The sequence below is a fragment of the Calypte anna genome, chromosome 2, assembly GCF_003957555.1.
Source record: "Calypte anna isolate BGI_N300 chromosome 2, bCalAnn1_v1.p, whole genome shotgun sequence".
Lineage (NCBI taxonomy): Eukaryota > Metazoa > Chordata > Aves > Apodiformes > Trochilidae > Calypte > Calypte anna.
In genome coordinates this window covers 54,259,903-54,280,958 of record NC_044245.1, presented here as the reverse complement: position 1 = coordinate 54,280,958, position 21,056 = coordinate 54,259,903, and the positions used below count along the sequence as shown (strand labels likewise).

General features: G+C 37.7%; 1 protein-coding gene across 3 annotated transcripts in view; it reads right to left on the bottom strand.

The window, feature by feature from the left end:
• LARS2 (leucyl-tRNA synthetase 2, mitochondrial) overlaps positions 1-21,056 on the bottom strand; it is an 80,516-nt gene that overhangs the window by 20,119 nt on the left and 39,341 nt on the right. For all 3 annotated transcript variants that reach the window (XM_030445726.1, XM_030445725.1, XM_030445727.1), the window contains 7 exons: positions 19,962-20,066; positions 16,895-17,010; positions 15,677-15,960; positions 11,848-11,946; positions 9,281-9,418; positions 1,544-1,647; positions 141-323 (listed from right to left, as the gene is read on the bottom strand). In XM_030445726.1, the coding sequence (XP_030301586.1) occupies positions 141-323; positions 1,544-1,647; positions 9,281-9,418; positions 11,848-11,946; positions 15,677-15,960; positions 16,895-17,010; positions 19,962-20,066 (1,029 nt within the window). The remainder of the gene's footprint in view (positions 1-140; positions 324-1,543; positions 1,648-9,280; positions 9,419-11,847; positions 11,947-15,676; positions 15,961-16,894; positions 17,011-19,961; positions 20,067-21,056) is intronic.

The window sequence follows — 21,056 nt, the reverse complement described above, 5'->3', positions numbered from 1 at the left end:
ATATAACCTGCTCATTATGCTTTTTTGATTCAACTGTTTCAAAACTTAGGCATCCAAAAGTGTATTAATTTGGTGTTTAAAATAGGAGACAGTAGGAAAAAACCCACAACAAACAAAAAACCAGTAACAATACAACTTACTTTTAGTATCCCACAAAATATCTTGTTCTGGAGGGGCAGCAAACAGAATGTAAAGACGTAGGGTGTCAATGCCACACTCTTTCACCAGTTCTTCAGGGTCTATTCCATTGTGCTTCGACTTGCTCATTTTTTCCCAAGAAACTTGAAGCTTCTCGCCAGTTTTTAGGTAAACTGGTTCAGTTCCTAAATATTCAGACATACACAAAATATTAAAACAAATTTTGCTCATTTGTAACAGCAATTAATTTTGTTCCCTAGATATAGGAAGAAACAACTATTTCTACTGGCTTGGTTTTGTTTTCCAAAGAGTTTAAAGAGGAAAACCCATTGAAAATGTAATAAACCTTTTCCTTCCCAATTTTTTCCTATTTTCATGTATTAATTAGTATCCTAATGCTTCCACTGAATCATGACAAAGTCTCTTTCTACTATCTGGAAGCTGTATCTTGCACCCATCCTCTGTGTTATCTTGATAGGCCCTGAGATTACTTATTCCATTTTCTTTATTGTTATCAATGTGACATTAAAACCTCCTAAATAGGTTTACTGATTTGGTACAAATTTGACCAGCACTCAGCTTTTAGGAACATCAGATTTCAATTAAGAGGCTTCAAATGCAGTAAGTTATCCTGACGATAACCTGCCTTGTGCTGCATGAATGCAGAGATGGAAAGTGGCAAATACACTGATAAAAGTGCAACCAGGGAAAAACACCTGCTCTGGAAAAGCCCTAGCTTTTCTGGAAAAAACAGAATAGCAGTTTGTGATAAATGTAAGGTTGTTTTTTTGTTGTTTTTTTTTAAATTTGCTTATTTTTTTTAACTAGGCTTTTGTAGTTTGTTTCACAACAGTGAAAACAAGGTTGTGAGAGAGGAGTGCCTAAGGGAAACGAACATGACCAAGCCAGTCTTGTTGCTAGAGCTGCCCAAACAAGGGCTGCTGCTCCAGGTTATGGAGTGAAGACACTAAAAAGAGCTTGAGAAAGAGCACTTGTTCCTGTACCTGTATTACACGTACCTAATATCTACTGAATACGTCAACATCTATGTTAGCTTTGCCATGGTTTTTTTGTAAGTTGTCTGTCTGCTGGGACTCCTAGCTCCATTCAGCAAGGTGCTGAGTGCTGTCTTAACCAAACAGACCTCTGGTCCTTTGGACCACACTGGAGCTAAAATAACACGACAGAACTGTTTCTGTGTTTGGATGCAAATAAAAGCTGCTGGATGAGTAGGGTCTCTGTGCATTCAGAGTGGCTATGGATCCAAAACTCACAGACATTGCTCTCCAGTTTAAATATTACAAGGATTCATTTTCCCATACAAATTTTCCCATTGCTGAGACCCAAAGCAGTCCCTGACTTTCGGGATGCATCTGTGCCGGTTTTCCCATGCAGTCTTTCTTACCAGTGAGATCAACCTCCTCTCTCTTCAAACACTGGCCTGTTGTTGTTAGTCTGAATGTCTGATTCTTGATAAGACCTTGAACCAAGAGCTTATGGAAAGGCTCCCTAAGGATGGAAGGAAAAAGAAAAGGTGTCTGTTGAAAAGAGCTGTTAAAAGCATACTTATCATCAGCCTCAGGTGTTCATTATTTAATGAAACAAGAGCAATTTCAAGTTGACTATACATAAATAAGTGTCACCTTAGAAAGTGTACTTTCCTGAAGTACTTCATGACATTTGAAAAGTGCACTTATTCACGGTAGCTGGCTGGAAAGTGTTTATTTGTATTCTGCATGCATTCTTCCATCCTGATTTAGCACTGAGTTATTCTAACGTCACTTTTCAAATTAGCATATGCATAATACACAAAAGTTTCCTGGCCAATTGTGCAGTTTCTCTAACTTCAAGCTAAATCTTCATTTGTAAAAGCATTCAAGTACCTGGCCTCACGCTCTTACAAATATTTAATTCTAGCTTCTCTCTGAAAAGCACATTGAACAAATGGAAATCTTGCTGTACATTTCTTCTATAAACAGAGAATATAGTTACTCTAACATAAGCACTTGCATACTACACTCCTTTGCAGAACTAGCCATGAAGAAACTATCTGTAAGAAAAAAATACACTAGAAAAATGGCATTGCTGGAAAGTTCACTCCAGTAGATCAATTTTTTAGCATCCTGAACATTAAACTTTCATTTTTCTATCAAAATTTGTATCAAGGAAAGTAAACTCTCATCAAATGTGTGTATGACAGACCTAAAAAGAGCCTTAAAAGGATCATAGCTAAGGGCAGTGGTGCATTCAGCAAGAAGTAAACTCTGAGTAATCACTGCTCTGGATACATTATTGCTGCCACCTCCTTTAATGATCTTGTATTTCTAATTCAGTGAGTCAGATGTATCCCATTGTTTTAATGGGAAAAAAAAACAACAAAATTAATATTCGGTGGTTTTGGTCCCCACTCAGTATACAATCAGGATAGTGAGGCTGTTCTAGCAGCAATCCCAAGAACCTAGGTGCCAGGGAGGAGGTACAGAGCCAGATTCAGAGGGCAGACACAGTCTGGGGAGTCTTCTCAACATAAAGACACTGGTGTTAGGGAGGAGATGCTCATCAGTGCTGGCTACGACTGACTCCTACTGCTCAGCATCAAGCAATATGCACCCTCCCCACCTCCACCTAACACAGACTCATGAATTTACCAAAACAACTTATGTAAAAAGGATGCATCACTTACATATTTTTCAAAAAGCTAGAATATCAGTAAAACCAGGCTTCTATATTTTACTTCACAAATACAAAAAAGTAATAATCCAAAACACCACTCACTTTTATTAAGTCATTGTAGTATTTTACATGACAATTTATCTAATTATTTAAACTATTTTGCTTTGTTTGATATTAGTTAAAGTATTATTAAATTATGCATGTTTTAGCTGTATTAAAGCAGACATCTTCCAAGTACTACACTTAAAACCCTTTTGATGACTCTGAAGTTATCTGAATGAAAAGATTTAAAGTGGGAGAGGGACAGTGACAGGCTGCATGCTTTATCTTCAGCATATTCATATTTGAACATGAATTTTTTACTTTGCATACTTTGTATAACTTTAAATATTGTGCGTAAGCACACATTCAGTCAGCCTCCTGGTTTTATCACCAATGTTAAGTGGGAGTAGCAATTCAAGCATCTCTATACACCTTTTTCTAAACACTGTTTCATAGGTTGCCTGAAAAATCCTGTTGCTTAAAAACAAGTAAAGGAGATGACAACTGAAGTCAAATTTAGTACAAGCAAAATACCCACCTTTAATAGTAGGAGGCGAAAATTATCTAAAAGCTCAAATAATTATCTCAAAATACCCAATTAATTAGAAGATGAAAATCAGAAACAAAGCCCTTGTAATCCTACCATCAACAATCAGTATAAAAATGCTTCAAGAGACAACTGTTGAAGATAAATTTATTCTACAAACTGAAGATATTATACCAAGGAAAAAAAGAAAATACTTTCCCCTCCATCATTCAGACTGCAGTCTGGTTAAGATCTTAAACAGTTATTAAGATAGTTACACTTGCTGCTATCTAAAATAAAGCTAACAAGGTAGCTGGAACATCCAAACCCGATAGGGCTCTCTGCTGGAAGTGATTTTCCAAGGAACACTTATTTTAATGACAATGAGTTAGTTCAGATCATATGCCAAGTCATTAAGAGCTCAGTGCAGAAATGTGCATTTCCTATTTTTGTTTACATTGACAGAGGCTACAAAAATTCTATACAAACTACATTACCAATTATGGGGAAAAAAAAAATGCATGAGTTCCTAGTGGGAGACTGCAGGAAACGGAGACGTGCCCAAAATGAAAAAGCCAGAGCCTGTCTAATAAAAGACAGAATCAAATGGGTCCCAGCGCGTGGTCTCCTGAAGCCCACGTTCATCTCATCAGCGTTGTGGTGGCTCCATCTCATGGTCTCATGCAGAGTTACACTTCATACTAAACCTAAAACTTTCCTCTTTGAAGAAAGTTACAGTTTCTTGGCTGTGGAAGGGGACTGCCAAGACACTGCAGCACATGAGATGTGATGCAGCTCTGACCTAAGTACTGCAGCACCCTCTCATGGCCTGGCATCATAAATACCTCCTGAGCCATACCCCTGGGCACAGCTGAAACTCAGCTATGTTCAGAGAGATGCTGCTGGCACAGTAACCCGAGAGGCAGCTTGAGTTTCTTTGAATGCTGAGCCACATTTCAAGTGGAAAGGATGACGGAATGGGATATGCTTTCACCAGCCTGCAAGTCTGCTTGTGCCCTTGCTGGAGTATGGCCACTGTGGTCTCCAGTTACACACAGCTTTTGAGCATGTTCTACATCAGATGGGTCCCCAGCTGTGAAGTCTGCCTGACACCTCTGAGATGGATCAGCTGCACCAGCCATGAAGTGTGTAATCCATCTTTTTCCTTTCAGTAACATTCATATATAGCTTAATTCCTGTGACAGAGTAATGTCTCTTTACAGGAGCAGACAATGAATGGAGAGGCACTGACAGATCAGGATGACAGATCAGGAAATTCTGCTCAGAGCCATGTCATCAGGCTCCTTGCTCTGTTTTGTGCAAGGTGACTACTGGGACCTCCAATCCAATTACAAATGAACTGATTGGAAGGACTCTGTGGAGCCATTGCCAGTGATAAACAGGGGACTCTGAAGAAGGGATAGCTCTATCAGGGTAGCAAGGGAGCTATCTTCATGTGTTTGCATCCCCCAGTTCCAGGAGGACTGAGAAAGCCCAACACTGTGCCCTGCAGTCAAGATAAGACCTTGGTCAGCCACTGTCAGCTGAATTCAGGTGCTTGTGAAACCTGCCATAAGATTGGTTTGTAACAATCTGGCAATCCTGTAGAAGCCCAGAAGTGACTGGGGGATGTGGGAACCGATAATTTTAGACAGAAAAAAAATCAAACTATTGAATGTTCAGATATTACACAGTCAATAGCTGAGTGCTTTTTCTTAAAATCAACCATAGTGATAGTCCCTCATGAATGCAGAGAAGCTCTAATATTCTTACTTTACAGAACTTATTTGTCACACACATACCTTTTATTCTGTACTGCAGCTATGCAAAAATAGTGCCTTCTCACCAGATCTGCTCTCTATCACAGTCAAGTCTGCTGATCTAATGGCAACAATAAACGTTTTTATTGCTTTATACTCCTGCAGAGACAGCGTGCTAGGTTTCATGTACAATTGTTCAGCAGATAGAAGTGATTCGTAAAATGTAGGGAAGAGCCAAATTCCCTGTACATTCCCTGTACTACTTGTACATGTAGTAATACAGTTGAGCAGGTGTAACCATGTGTGTCAGCACACACTTGCCACGGTGGATTAAGCTGGAACAGATGAGAAGGCTGATGGCCCTCGCTGCCTACCTGGCCCTTCTCCAGGCAGTGGTGACAGCTGGGAGGGCTGACTGGCTTGTGAATTAATTCCAGAACTGGTGCACTTTACAGATCAGACTGCTAAAACAAAATTACATTAATTTGGGCTTAATCTGTTGTCACATGTACCAATACCCAGAGGGTGCTATTTGTTCTGCCTTGTCATTACCGAGGAAATGAGCAGCACTTTCTATTATCATCAGTTCACTGCATTAAAAAACATTAAAAAAAAAAGATCATGCCTCATCTTCAGGGGACATTTAAACTATATTGACACCTTTACAATGTTAGATGCCTATAAACATTGCATATTTTTTTAAAGCATGTGTGTCATCTGTAAATGAAAGGCATATAATATTTCTATTGCACTCATGCACATCACATGTAAAGAGTTTGCTTTTAAAATCTAAACTACGAGATTTTAAGCTTTTGCTTTCAATCTCATTATTACATTAACAGCCATTAGAACAGAATTAAGAACTATTAGGAAATATTTCAATGGATTTGAAAGTCAGCAGATAGGAGCCAAACAATGAAAATTTCCACAAAGAAAACCTACCAAAATGAAAAAATAATAGAATCATAAAAATTTGTCAGGATGCTAGATATCACTTTAAATGGTGGCAGCTCTCATTAACTGAGATCTTGTAGAGTTTTACTGATTTTATCAGTGTATATGTAAGGTACTAGAGAGAGACTGAAAATGCACAAGAGAGCAGTGGTTTTTACGTTTTATTGTTCTCCCTGGAAGCTGTGAGCTTCCAAACCGTGACTTAAAGCTTCCTAATAATAAGCTTGTTGTTTCTAATTATCCTTTTCAGATTGGCTCTTGAGCAGCCTTAATGGAAGACAATTAAAGCAATTAAAGCAAATGTGTCTTTAATTCAATGTTAGAATGTATTTAAGGCACCTGGTAATATTTATAAAGGAGTTCAGACAACTGAACTCCTTTTTGTGTATCAAAACAAAATCCAAATTTGACTTCATGGCTTAAAAGCACTCAGTGTTTAAGTGAGTAGAGCTAAAGCAAGTGAACAATCTTGTGCATGGAGATGAATTTGCCATAGTTGTCTTGCATTCTAAACACACATATAAGCAGTGCACACCAACAGATCCTAAGGGCAAGGCTGTTCACATGTTCAACAGCTATTGAGCTTTTATATGGCCTTAAAGGAATTCTCTGTGGTCTTGCTTCTACAGAAAGCACTACAGTGCTACTGTCACTAGAGACAGTCAGTGCTTCTTGAGCATTTTTTTCATTGAAATTAATTTTCTCCAGTTTACCATATTTAGACCACTCTAGGCACAGTGCTTTGGTGCTACAGCTCTGTCACAGCAGAGTATGAAAAAAACACATTTCACATTCATACAGCTATAGAATCAGCCTCTTAAAATAATGTAGAGTGGATGGGACCTTTGGAGGTCATTCGGTCCAGCCCCTTTCTCACAGCAGACCTAAGTTCAGGTTGCTCATGGCCTCATCCAGCTGAGTTTTGAAAATATGCATGATAGAGATCCCACAACCTCTCTGGTAAAACAGTTCCAATCCAACCACCTTCGCTGTCAAAATTATTTTCCTTCCATCCAGTCTGCATCCATGGTTAGACTACAAGGATGCCATGGGAGAATCCATTAAGAGCCTTGCTAAAGTCATGCTAAAAGATTTTCACAGCTCTCTCCTCATCTACAGAGCTTTCACCTCACCAGAGAAAAAATGGCAGACTAAGTTAGGCATAATTTCTCTTGGTAAATCCATTGTGGCTACTCCTAGTCACATTGTCTTTCCTGTGACTGAAAATTACTACAAGAACAATTTTCTTACAATGCTCTTGGGGAACAAAGTGAGGCTGACTGTCCTGTAAGTACTTTGTATCATCTTTCTTGCCTGTACTGGAAAAAGAGTTTTGCATCTGCCTTTCTCCAGTCAATAGGGACCCTCCTTGATAATCATGACCTTCCAAAAACAACTGACTGCAGCCTCAGAATTGTAATGGCCACCTCCTTTGGCACCATTGAATACATGACATTTGGTCCCATTAGCTTGTACATCTCCGGTTTACTTAAGTGATCCCAAACTCAATCCTGCTCTACAGTGGGCAATAGCTCTTTCTTTCAAACTAAGCACAAACCTTGACAGCAAAGGTTGAGGCAAAGAGTGTCCTTTGCTACTAGGCTCTGTGTCTGATCTGATATTAGGCAAACACCTTCCTTGATCTTCCTATCAATGTTTTTGCAGAAGCCCTTCTCACTGTCTTCACATTTTTCACTGGTTTTAATTCTAGATGATCTATGGCATTTTCTAATTCTACACTGCCTACTCAGTTAATGTGTTCACATTAGAGACAACCTATTCTCACTTCCCCTATCCATACACTTCTAGTGCTTGATCTCACTGAGGAGGTCCCCTTTAGGCCAAACTGGCCTCTTGCCATAACTCCTCATTTTCTTGCACACCAGAGCTTACTTTACAAGCAAACTTTGTGGTCTCAGTTTGCAGTGCTGATACTTCAGTTACCATAGTGTTTAGGATGTGACTAGTAGAAGAACATTTTGCTGCTTTGTGTTACAGCTCCAATATATGGCTGATAGATTAGGACTGTAAAGTGTTGTAGAACCAATAAGCCTGAAACTGCTTACAAGGAGAAGCTCTGAAACTCTCTGTTTAAAGAAATAGTGCCTGTGATAGAGAGGATCTGCTTCAAGAGGCCCACTCCCTCAGAGAAGGAACAGCCTTCCTTCTGTAGCTGTGCAAGCCTGAAACAACAGGGTGAAACACAGGTACACAAATAACCCACATCCAAACCATCAAATATAGCTTTCGCTGCAAACTATTTTGCAGGCAAGAATGAGTGATGAAAACACATGGCCTGTTTTCATGAAATGATTTCAAAGTAACTCAGAGAAGTATTCTGCTGGCTCCACTGTTTTTCTGGTCCACAGCTACCTAATTTCTAGTTTGGTAGCAAAATCACTGTATTAACAGAGTTCAGTGCCATGTATATGTAGGTTCCTCTTTTACATGAAGTTTTTAGAGTGGATACTAGTAAAGAATGAATGCATTCCAGTTGCCAGCAGAGAAATTACTTAGCAGTTGTTCTCATGGGATCACTCATTTTAACTCATCTATTCAAATGTCTTTGGTGCTGGGAAAACTGGACAAAGCAAGGGGCAATATTTCTCTGCTCTGACACTAGTATTCCCCCCTGCTGAGGCATTCCTCTGATGTCATTTCAGGGCAAAAACTGGGCAGAATTTCAGTGGAAATGAGGATGTCAATGGGAACCTCAGTGGACAAAGAACACCAGATGACTCACCTTCCTGCCTCAAACTTCACCTCTAACCAAAAGAGAATGAACTAGGCTATGAATTAGGATATTGCAGCATCAGCAACAGGAGCAGTTAAAAGTAATTATATTGAAGTCATTAAATAAAAATGAAACTTGTTACTTAATTTGAAATAATAGCACTCCTCAGAATAGCTGAAGTTACTAGATAATGCAATCTTTTGCAGGCTGAAAATCTACAGCAACATTTTGTCGCTTGCTCCAAGCCAGTGAATACATGTGTAATAAAAATGGTGTGTATGTATACAAACAGAAAATGCAGCTGACACTGAGAAGCAAAGTAGTAAGCTATGACTGATGAGCAGGAAAATTCAGTTTTATACAAGGTAATATTCTATTATCAGTCATGTCCACTAATGCTCTTGCTAGTAAAATGAAATAAGAACTTTAAAAATACAAATATACTAAGCTTACCTGTGTTTTGTCATCTTCAGGTCATGGCAAAAATGGTTGAGAAACCTTGCATAGAATAAGTGCATAACTGCATGCTCCTTTCCTCCAACGTACAAATCCACAGGCAACCAGTAGTCTGCTAGGTCATTATTAAAGGGCCTGAAAAAACACAGTTACAGTTACAGAAAACATGGAAACAAAAAATCAGCTCTACTAAAGTATCTTATTATAACTGACTATACACAAGGGGTCAGTCTCTTTTTGGTTATGCCCAGTAACAGGACAAGGAATAGTGGGCATAAGCTAGAACAAAGAAAGTTCCACCTCAGCACGAGGAGAGACTTCTTTATTGTGAGGGTGAAGGAGCACTGGAGCAGGCAGCACAGAGGTTGTGCAGTCTCCTTCTGTGAAGACTTTCAAAACCTGCTTGGATGTGTTCTTGTGTGGCCTGTCCTGGGTGATGCTGCTTTGGCAGGGGGGTTGGACCACATGATCTCTACAGGCCCCTTCTAAGCCCTAACATCCTATGATTCTATGACACCACTATTTACTGAGAGCTATACATTTTATTTTTATTTTTATTTTATTTTGCTATCAGATGACTTTCACCTTTAAGAAGTGACATACTCCTCAAATTACAGAGTAAATTTTAATTGCCTCTGAAAATCAGATTCACACAAATATTATTTTCATATGTTTTAGGGAAGCAACTAAGATTTCACATCTCATTGACCCATGAAAATATTTGCTTGCGCTGTAAACATTTTTTTCATAAATACACTGTATCTAGCCTTTATTTTTTTTGTATTTATCAACTTCTACATACAAATAAAGACAACAGACAAGCCCACTGAAAATATTTGATTTTACTCTAATTGGAGGTCTGCATTGTTGCCATTAGGGGGCAGTGAAGAGTTTACTATAAGACCGCAAAAATTTTGAAGTCATGGGTTATGATACCTCAACTAAACGATGCCCTATGAATTTACAGTAAACTTGTCATCTAGAGCATATTAACTATGTTATTGGAGGTCACTTGCACTGTTTCCTAGAATTTCTTACTGCTTCATTAAATGCTGTTATGTCTCCTGTAATGTGCTTCTGCCTTCAAAATAACATTTGTATATATGTTCTTTAACGCATGCTTTATGGCCCCATTCTACAAAAAACATTTACTTGTTTTGTCAGATTGATAATTCTATCCGAAATTCTTGTAATAGCATGACTTTTTTGTCACAGATGGACCCAGAAACAAATTTTAATATATATTAAAATGGATGTAGTGATCTAGTGCAGAAGTCCAGAAAATGTAATTTCAATATAAAACAGATCCAGGTACACAAAGCTATTTACTTGGACAGCTGGATGTTATATCTGACTATTCCATGTTCACCTCGTGGAAAAGGTCTTCTTGTCTTGTCCATGCACAAAAAATATTTGAAATTGTAAGTATTTTAAACTCTAACTGGAGAGGAAGCATTTATTTAATAATAAATTCACAGTAACACTAGAAAGTAATTAAAATTAACGTGAAATAAATGTTTACAGAAGGTATTTCTTTAGTTTAACTAAACTGGTGCTGCTGACATATATATATATATATATATACACACATATAAAATAATTGGCCCTGTTATACTAAAATGCTTGGTACATACTGAGACACTGCTCTGGACAGCAAACAAACAAACAAATAAGTAAATCCCCAAAGAGATCTAAATGTTACATTAATATCTAAAAAAATGCAATTCCTATCTTCCTCAGAATACATTGTAAAGCTGTTTCACTAACTTCTTTGGAAAAAAATGTGATCAGCAGTGCAACCACAGGCCAACCATGAAGCAGAAAAACAGCTAAATAACTCCATCTATCTTCCCACACTCTCCGTATTGCAGCCACTAATATCCAGCACATGAAAAATCTCCTTTCATTAATTATGTATACAGTCAAAGAGCCAACACAGCAGGAGCTTTTTGCAATGCCACATTACTTTATGTCTTTGGGGAAGCAGCAAGAGCTACCAGCATTCAAAGGGAGAGAGACGGAGGTGCCATTCTTGGCAGCTGGATGTTACACTGGCCTATTCCTCTTCTAACCAGTGGAAAAGCACAAAGCACTGTCTGTCCACACACTGAAATACTCAGTCAGGGAGGGCACACTACGTGCGACTTACCACAGTCTCAGAGAAAGTCATGGTAAGCTGTCATTCTTGATGGCATGCTCCACGAAGGAGCTCCACTTCAGCTCCTTGGCTGAACATCTCTGTGCCCTGCCCCATGATGCCCTTTCATGCCAACCTTTGCCCCTTGCCTCATGTCTCCTGTGCTTACACAGCTGTGTACACATCCTGCTCTTGCAGATCTTCTGGCAAGGGAGCAACCAAGTGGCACATTTTCAGAGCAATTCCTAGTCTACGCTGCACGCTCAGGCTAAAGAGCAGAGAGAAAATCAGGGCAGCCCTGGGGTTTATGAGTCCTTCTGTAAAGGCAGTTAGAATGTGGAAGCACTGGAGTGTCTGGTCTTGCCCTTCCCTTCTGTTCTGTGAAGGGGAATGGCCCACCTGACAGCCCTGCACCTGCAGCCCTCACCTCTCTGCGTTGTGAGGGTCCGTGTACCTCAGGTAGTACCAAGCAGAATCAACAAATGTATCCATGGTATCGACTTCCCGACGTGCTGCTCCTTTACACCTGAGCAAGAGAGAAGGTCAAAAGCTGTTTTTAAGTAAGTGACAAGCTTGGAAAAAAACCAGCCATGTACAAACAGAGTGGTCATGAAGACAATTCTGTTGAAAACTGAACAGGTATGAAGAATCTGAAGAGTGGGATGTTCAGGAGCACAACACAAGGAACAGGGCCTGCTCTCCTGCCCTCTCCCTTCGAAACCAAACAAAATGCAAACCAAAAAAGAAGCCTGAACAGCTCCAACATATAGAGGAACAAAGAAAGACAGCACAACACCAGCCAGCCTGCTCCATTGCACATTCCTCGAAATTTTTAGACTTGCCACTTTAAAAGAAACAAAGCAAGTCTTAAAGCACAGGCAAACAGGTGGTTGCCTCTGATTCTCTGTACAAAACGTCTTTGCAGATTTCATTTATCTAGAAAAAAACGAACTTTGCTTAATTTCAGCTTTCAGCTTCGCTACTGAGATGTAGCAAATCTCTTCTAGACCTTGTAGCACAATTTTGTTTTGTGATTACTTGTTCTGGTTTCAGCTTCCTAGGAGCTGGTTTAGCACTGCATTTTGGATTTAATATGAGAACGACAGAGATAACACACTGATGTTTTAGTTGTTGCTAAGCAGTGCTGACACTAGTCAAGGACTTTGCAGCTTCTCATGCCCTGCCACTGAGAAGCTGGGACAGCCAAGGCAGTTGACCCAAACTGTCCAAAGGGATATTCCATGCCATGGGACATCATGCTCAGTATTAAAACTGGAGGGGCTGCCCAGGGGGGCACCGTAGCTCAGGAAATAGCATGGTGCCAGTTGGCAGATGGTATTGAGCAGTGTCTCACTTGTTTTGCTTATTATTATTATTGTTGTTGTTGTTATTAATATTGTCGTTGTTGTTGTTGCTGTTATTCAGAACAATAATCATAGTTGTCTTTTTCTGCTCCATTAAACTTTATCTCAACCCACAAGTTTTATCTTTTTTTTTTCCTATTCTCTCCCCAGCCTGACTGGGGGGGTGTGAGCAAACAGCTGTGTGGTTGTTTTAGTTTCCTGTTTTGTTAAAGCATAACACTACTGCAAATCATTTTTGCTAGGACTTATACTGGCAGCCCTGAGAAACGATTTCGAAACAAATTTTAGAAGCTCAGGTCACTTTCTGCTAGTTCATCCCTAAATATAACCTACTTGTTTGTAGAAGCCAATAATCACATTTCATAAACTTCTACCTGTTGTAAATGATCCCTCTTTAAAACTCCTACTGTTAAAACAAAGGGATTATTCTAATTTAAATAAAATTTTGCAACCTGTGACAAACTTGAACATAAACACCACTGACTACATATAACAAATGTATGCAATCTATAAATGTGTGTAACTCTACATGTATGTATTTGTGTAATAAATATACATAATAAATGGACACTGGCTATTCAACATTTTCCGACTGTGTATTTAGTCTGTGATCAGGCTTGATAACTCAGATGAAACATGTATCTGCCTGTCTGCCTTGTATTTCAGCTAGGCTTGCCGAGGCAAGTTTAGGAGAGTATCACCAATTAGCATTTTCCTTCTTTCTATCTCTGCTCCAGGTCCTTCTCTACCAGCAAGATTTTCTTTCAAAAGAAATAACAAGGTAAAGAAATTTTACTTCTAACTGCTTTTTGGTATAGAATAACCATTTTATTAAATTGTGTATACACAGAGACCTGACCAATGTAAAATAATATTGTATTATGTTGAATCAGAATGGCTTTTCAGTCAAAAGCAAGAACACTTCACAGTCATCGACCCATAATTACATCTGCTTCATGCTTTGAATGCTGCCTGTACTCTGAATGAATATGGCTCACTAAGACACAGCATGGGTATTGCTGAAAATGTATACAACAGGCACAGTTCTGGAATCTCGTTAGACAATCTTCAGGCAAACAACACAATTACCTGGACTTGTATAACAATAGCTTGGGCATTTCCTCCTATTTATGACTGCTTACATTACTGTCACTCAAGCACTCACAGACTTTTATATCTTGGATATCTTTTATATCTTTCCATCTTGCTTTCCCTATTAATTCTATAGCTACTAAATATATCTAATGGAAAAGAACTGTTACCAGAGAGAAGGACTAAAGGAAGGGCTGATATAATTTCTCAGAGTAAGGAAAACCCAGGACTGCACACACAAAGGCAATAGTTCAAAGGGTTTAAAACTGTAGCAGGCATAAGAATGGGCAGCCACTGAAGACCGCTGTCAAATCTGTGAGAATTAAAAAGACAAATAAAGGTGTGATTAAGAAAAAATTAATTTAATTTCAGCAAAATGCCCCTCTTTAGGCTAAGAAACTAATTCTGTACAACTTTATTTCTGACTAAACAAATGTTTGATTAACTTTTAAGTGGGGAAATAATAATAATAACAGAAATGATAGCAGTAGCCAAAATAACTATCCAGAATCCATAAGGAATTCCTATACCAAAAGTACCTTGTGTCCTGGTAGACAACAAAACAGTTTTTGAATTAAGTTCAGGAAGAAGCCAGGAGTGAAGCCAGTGACTTCCAGTAACATTAGGAAAATTCTTCAGTTTAAATTAGGAACTGAAGTCCAAGGCACTTCTAGGGATTTTACTAAACCTGTGGATCTCATTTAGTAAGGCTTCTCTGAAAGAGTGACCCTTAAAAATAGACTAACTATATGTAATTTAAATAGGCATATACCTGAGAAGAAATTTCTGTGAAGAAACATGGAAGTAAATATGTGTTTTACATAAAATACATGTTACCAACAAAGGTCAAAAGACATGCTCCTAGAGAACCACAGAACTGCTGTGCATAAGCTATCTCATTAGAAATGGAAACCACAATGATATTCTACCCTGCAAATATTAAAATACAGTGAGATGCTATGAAGCTGCTGATTATCAGTAAGAGCCCTAGTGCCATTTATATGTCTAATTCCCCTGCCTAGCAGCATGATAACACACTTCTCATTGGGCCAGTATGCTAGCAGCAGCACTCATGCTCTACTAGTTCTCCTGCAGAACCTGTATGCAAACTCCAGAGTGCAGAGTATCAAAGCAGCTCTCAGAATTTTCGACTGGTTTTTATGATGTATCTCTCTTAGTTAATTTAGGTTGGTTTATTTCTTCAGCATCTGGACTACAAACAATAAAGATTGCAACACTGACAAGATACATAATACTTGCCATCTCCTACATGAATTACATGCTGTCATCTCTAAAATACAGTGAATGTGATTCTTCCTGATAAAGAACTACGCAGCTGAGGAAAAACTTTATTGTTGGACTATTGCTAAGAAAATGAACACGATGTTAGTTTCCTTAACAAAAGGAAATAATTCAATAATCATTATAAGCCTTATATGAACTCTGCTTGTGGGAGATAATGAAAATTCTTGTAGTAAATGAAGTGAGAAATACTATTAAGAAATGGAGGGCAGGGAGACAATGCTTCACTTTTCCCTTTTTTCTTTTCTCCAACTTAAAAACAGCCAGCTTTGCTTCAGCTTGCTTATGAAGAAATAGCAGTGGGTGTCTGTGATGCAAGAAAGGAGTTTTACAGGCTGTATAAGAAAAAAAACCCCTATGCTGGGTCAGATTAAACATCATTCTAGAGCAGTATCCTGGCTCAGACTGGTCAGATGTCAACACTTAAGGAAAGACACAAGCAACAGGCAGGTACATAGCATTTTCTCCCAGTCTCCAGCAAATGGAGCAATGGCTTACCTTGGACAGGAACAGTTCACCCATTCTGAAGCAGTTTCTAAAGGTGAGGCTCCCTTTCCTGTGAAGGTGGTTACACTGGGCAACACCACAGGTAAGTCTTCATAAGGCACAGGGACAGTACCACAGTTCTGGCAGTGAATGATAGGAATAGGTGTTCCCCAGTACCGCTGTCGAGATATTAACCAGTCTCTTAATTTGTCACTCGTTAGGTATCCACCTATTCCTTTATTTTTGGCCTTCTGGGTAATAGCTTCTAAAGCCTCCTGTCGAGTCATGCCCGTGATCTGATTTAAAAACAAGAGCAGAGCAGAAGAAAGAAAAATGTACATTTGCTGCCAGAGAAAATGCAAAGACAAAAGAAGTAAAAAATGCAATTACTGAGAGTCAAATTTTATAAGCCTCACATTCATTTTCCCCTTCCTGCTTCTTAACAACTTTCTATCCAAGACACTATTCATATACCAGTTACTTGATTCATTTAAACCCTCTTAATCAAAGGGTAATGTTCTTGATGGCTTGGTTAAAACAAAGTTGAGGAAGAGCCCTGAAGACCTTCAGCCTTTACTGGCAGATATTTGCATTTACTGATGATATTTTAACCAACTGCCATATGCTGAAATTTCCAGAATATCACCAATGCAGTCCAGAGACTGATGAAAAATGGCTGGAGAAGCAGCTTTCTTTATTCTGTATTAGTTTGATGTTTTTCTACTCTTGCTTTTCTTAACCACTTAGATCCCACCTGCCATATAACATAATAGGAGCTTTGTATCTGCTATCAAACGCAGTTTTTCAAGATATGTAACACCATCATGTGTGATATTTAAATCTAAGATTTCTGTGTTTTTTCTGGCAGATATGTTACCTGAAAGGCTCATGTCACGTTGCAATGAGTATGTTGTATTGAGATTACAAAACAAGAATATACTTTTAACATAAGATCTGTTACTCAGTTTTCATTATAAAACTCAGAAACCTAGACCAATACTGCAGCTTCTTTCCTTGAACAAAAGAAAAAAAAGTCATTGCTACAGAAGAGCCAACATATTTCATCACTGATTTTTTCCTAGAAATTTGGTAGCATAAGCCTGGTTTGATTCTTTAAAAATAATTTTTAAAAGGGCATCTAACCATACAAATTACTTGACACTCTTGAGGAAACAGATTTAGTTTGCATTGTTATTGTAAGCTGGAGAGAACTCCATATTGTATACTCACTTCCCCAGAATTAATGACTTTTTCCGAACCATTTGGCAATTTTTCAGTAACTTCAGTAAAAGATATGCCCAGATTCTTAGCTACTGCAGCATCTTCTGCACTTGTACTGGGTATTCCTGGGGGGAAGGAGGGAGGTGGAGAGGAACAGAAAAAAAATGCTGTAGTTCTGAAATTGGCTAACAGGAGTATCAATCATCAATTTGAGGATAAAACATTTCATTTCTATGACACTCTCTTTATAATGAATTACGTTTGCCCAAAGGTGTTTACAAATCTAGGAAAAATAAAAATTACTTTCATGAAATTAATTTCAAGCAGAAATAATTGCAAACGTAATTTCTCAATTTCTCTGTAATACAGGTATAAAACAATGTCCCAGCACAGAAAAGCCTGAAAATTAAAATGCTCAGAAAAAGCTTAGAAGTAAAGCTACACAATAAATAATAAAATTCCCAATACAATTATATTATCTAAATATAATATATTTAAATAATGACAATTTAAATTCTATTTGCTAAGTTAAGAAGCAAAATACTAAAATACTAGACAGCCTAAACAGTCCTCTTGTTTCAACAGTAAATTTAATGTCTTTTGAATTCCATAGATAATTAAAATGTACCTCAACACAACAGTTTCTGGCATTACTATGCCTTAAATTTATTATGAAAGACATGAATTGTTTATAGTCTCAGGAAAACAAAATAGCATACATTTTTATATTTGGAATATAATGATTGAGTCCCCTTCCTGCTGCTAAGTCAGATATTAAAGGCATAATATTTAAGGCCCCTGATGCTACCTTTCCTTCTGCATCTTATTGTTTGGGCCAGTCATACATCTTGAATACAAGTTCCTCTCCCAAGTAATGTAAACTTCTTTTTATTATAATAATTTACCAGCATCATAAAATGACACATTATCTTTAAGTATTTCTTACTCATAATGATAGATGACATCTTCTCTCTGATTTTGCTGCATGTATTTTGAAAGATACCTTGTTTTTTCTTTGAAGGACTACCTTACAGGAAGAGTTAAGACATAACTTAAATATCAAATGTATTCTGAAATAACACTGACATAACATCTTTCTGTGTATTTTTTCCTTTCAGTGATAGTTCATTTAATATTTTTAACAATCTGTCACAATTGTTGTCATCTTAAAAGGGAAAAAAAACTAATTTCAACAAGTCAATGTCAACATTAGATTGGTGAAAACTGCAAACAAAACCTCTCAAAATATTGCTGAGCACATTAGAATTATTAACATACAAGCTACTTCATTTAAAACTAATTTAACAACGATCTATGTTCAGGTAACAAAATGCCTGCTCTACATTAACTCTGTCAATATAGAGAAGTTTGGAAGCAGGCAACTAAAAAGAAAAGCAAGCAGAACTGCCCTGTGACAAGTGACTCCTTAACTAGCAAAATACAGAATCCTTACTTTACCATTCCAGCAGATGCACACTCTTGCCATTTCAAGGTCCTACTACAGACTGATTTATGTATCTTAATTTGTCAGAGAGCAACAGGTGGCTTCGCAATATGCTCCATGGAAAAAAAAAAAATTGGGCCCCGCTTTTTGGTCTTCCTTCTTTTGAAAAGATGCTGCTATTAATGAACATTTGCAAAGCTCACCAGCTGTCATCCAGAACTTCCCAGGGAGACCTGGGCTGTTTCCAACAGACAGAAGGACAAGGTACATGCCAGTGAGCAAGCTGGAAGCTTTTAATGAAAAATACAATTAGGTATCTCAATTATTTGACTTCTCTTACATGAGCAGAGGTTCTGCTTCTCAAAAGCAAATTCATTCCTAGAGTGTAAGATGCAAGACTACTGTAAGGAAGGTACAGAGTCCAAATGAGTAATTTCTATCAGCTCTGTGAAGGTCATCCAAGACCATTTGCAGTGTCAGATGGTTTTACTCAGTCCAGTTGTTGTGAAGGAACAGCCAACATTGGCAGTGGTGTAAAGAAGAAAGGAGTGGTTCCAGGGAAGGAAAGAAGTACCAGTTACAGGGAGCTGACACACGGAACTTAAAAGATGTAGTGGGCAGGGGGAAGAAGAGATAAAGAATATTTCCTATGAGTGCTGGCACAGATTATTGTCTACTCATTGCAGACAAAATGAGGACACAGCAAAACACAACAATAAACACAAAGCTTGGTGGCTGCTACTGATGAAGATACACTTTGCAGATAAAAACGGACCCAATTTTTTAAAGTTAGTATTATTTCTAATTTTACTTAGAAGGACAGACATATCTGTCCACATGTACTGACTGCCTAACATAAGGGGCAAGGCTCCCTTATAAAGGAAAACAATAAGACAAGTTGCTTCATAGAATAACTTTGGGAACAGAAGACCACTCCAGGCAATCAAGAGTATCCTCTAGTGATGCCCTTCCCCCTCTGTTTAGGGATGCTCAAATTTAAATTGGGTGCCTACATTTTGAAATTATGGGAAAACTCCCTTTACAGTAAGGATCCAAGATAACTACTCAAGATTACTTAAACAGAATTATTCCATTTATTTTACTGATCTCAAGACAAACATTATCATTTAAAAGTAAAATTTTGAAGTTTGATATATTTCCTGTCTGAATGAAATATTTCTGTACAAGGATGCAAACAATTTATGTAAACATAAGCCAAAAACCAAGGTAAAAATTCTGGCTGTTTGCAAAATGTTTATGTCAAGCAATGGTACAGTTATATTTTGACTAAGGATGGCAAGAGACAGCCAAATAAACATGCACTGTAAGTAGTCAATCCTCTTAAGATCTGCAGATACTCAAATTTAGCTCATGAAATGTACTACTTCTGTGGTATTTCCATTAAAAATTATCATCTTGTAAATCTCTCCCCCAGACAGATTCCACATAACTAATTCTCCTTTCCTTATTTACTTATGAAGAACAGTAGTGAAGAAAAGGATTCCAAAGCCCAGAAGAAAGGACTGTTCAAAGATGTATGTTCAAAGATGTTCAAAGATGCAACAGTATCTGGTGCTCCAACAAAGCAATTGAAAACTACTCTGTTTCACTTACACATTAAATGTCACATACCTATTTTTGTGTCAAGATAATTCTCAAAATTTGTTTTTGCTGAGATAACTAGAGGAATCTCCTGATTGGTAAGTAAATTCACAGCTGTCACTGAAGTAAGCGAGTCTGAAAACAAATACAATGATCATGATAAGTAACATATGATAGGAAATACACTAAGAGGTATTCTTTACTATTAAACATTCTTTACTATCAAAACTCAGTTTACCTTAAAAATGCATACAATTTAAATAAGCATCCTGTTTAAACATAAAAGAATATTAAAAGTCTAATCACATTTCTAGAAAGCTCAGATGGGTAAAATCTCCAGTAAGTCTGTCTAATAAAATTATCATTATTAGACAATATAACATCTGAATTAAAACAGAATAAGATTTGGGCAATAATTAAACATAGCGAGTCCCTGGACACTATTTGTGTGTTTCGGAGTTGTACAAATTTGCCCTAAGTCTTGAATTATATACTATCAGACATTACAAATTTAAGAAAAATAGCCCAGTTATTCAGATGAAACTGCAGAGCATACATACTGCACTTATAACTTGCTTTCTCACAGAATAACTACAAAGTATGTGAAACATTGACTGGTGTAAGAAAAAAGAAACCTTAATAACCAATCCATTTCCAGAGTATTAATATTTATATTACAGATGAGGGACCTAATGTCTACAGAGACAGGGAAGGAGAAGAGGAATGCTTAAAGGGTGATAAACTGAAATTGATTTTTGAAGTGTCGCTTTGGTGGCTCAGTATGAAGCAAATCAAACCTTATTACTTCAAGTTTCGTCAATTCAAACACCACACCTCAATTTGGACCCAACACTTCAGTGCCTTTAAGCTAATGATAATTAAAATAATGACATAATTAAAATAATAAAATAATTAAAATAAAATGCAGCTTGCGAAGAGCTGCTTTTCACCTATCTTCACAGAGATGCTGAGCAAGTCAATCTTGCTTTGTGATGGACAAATTCTACTTGAAATAAAATAACAGTATTTTAGAGAATAGGGACACTATATGTCATCAGTCTTGCTAACACAAATATGTATTCTTGATAAAATTTCTCATGTTCAATCCTCTGCACACAGATTTTC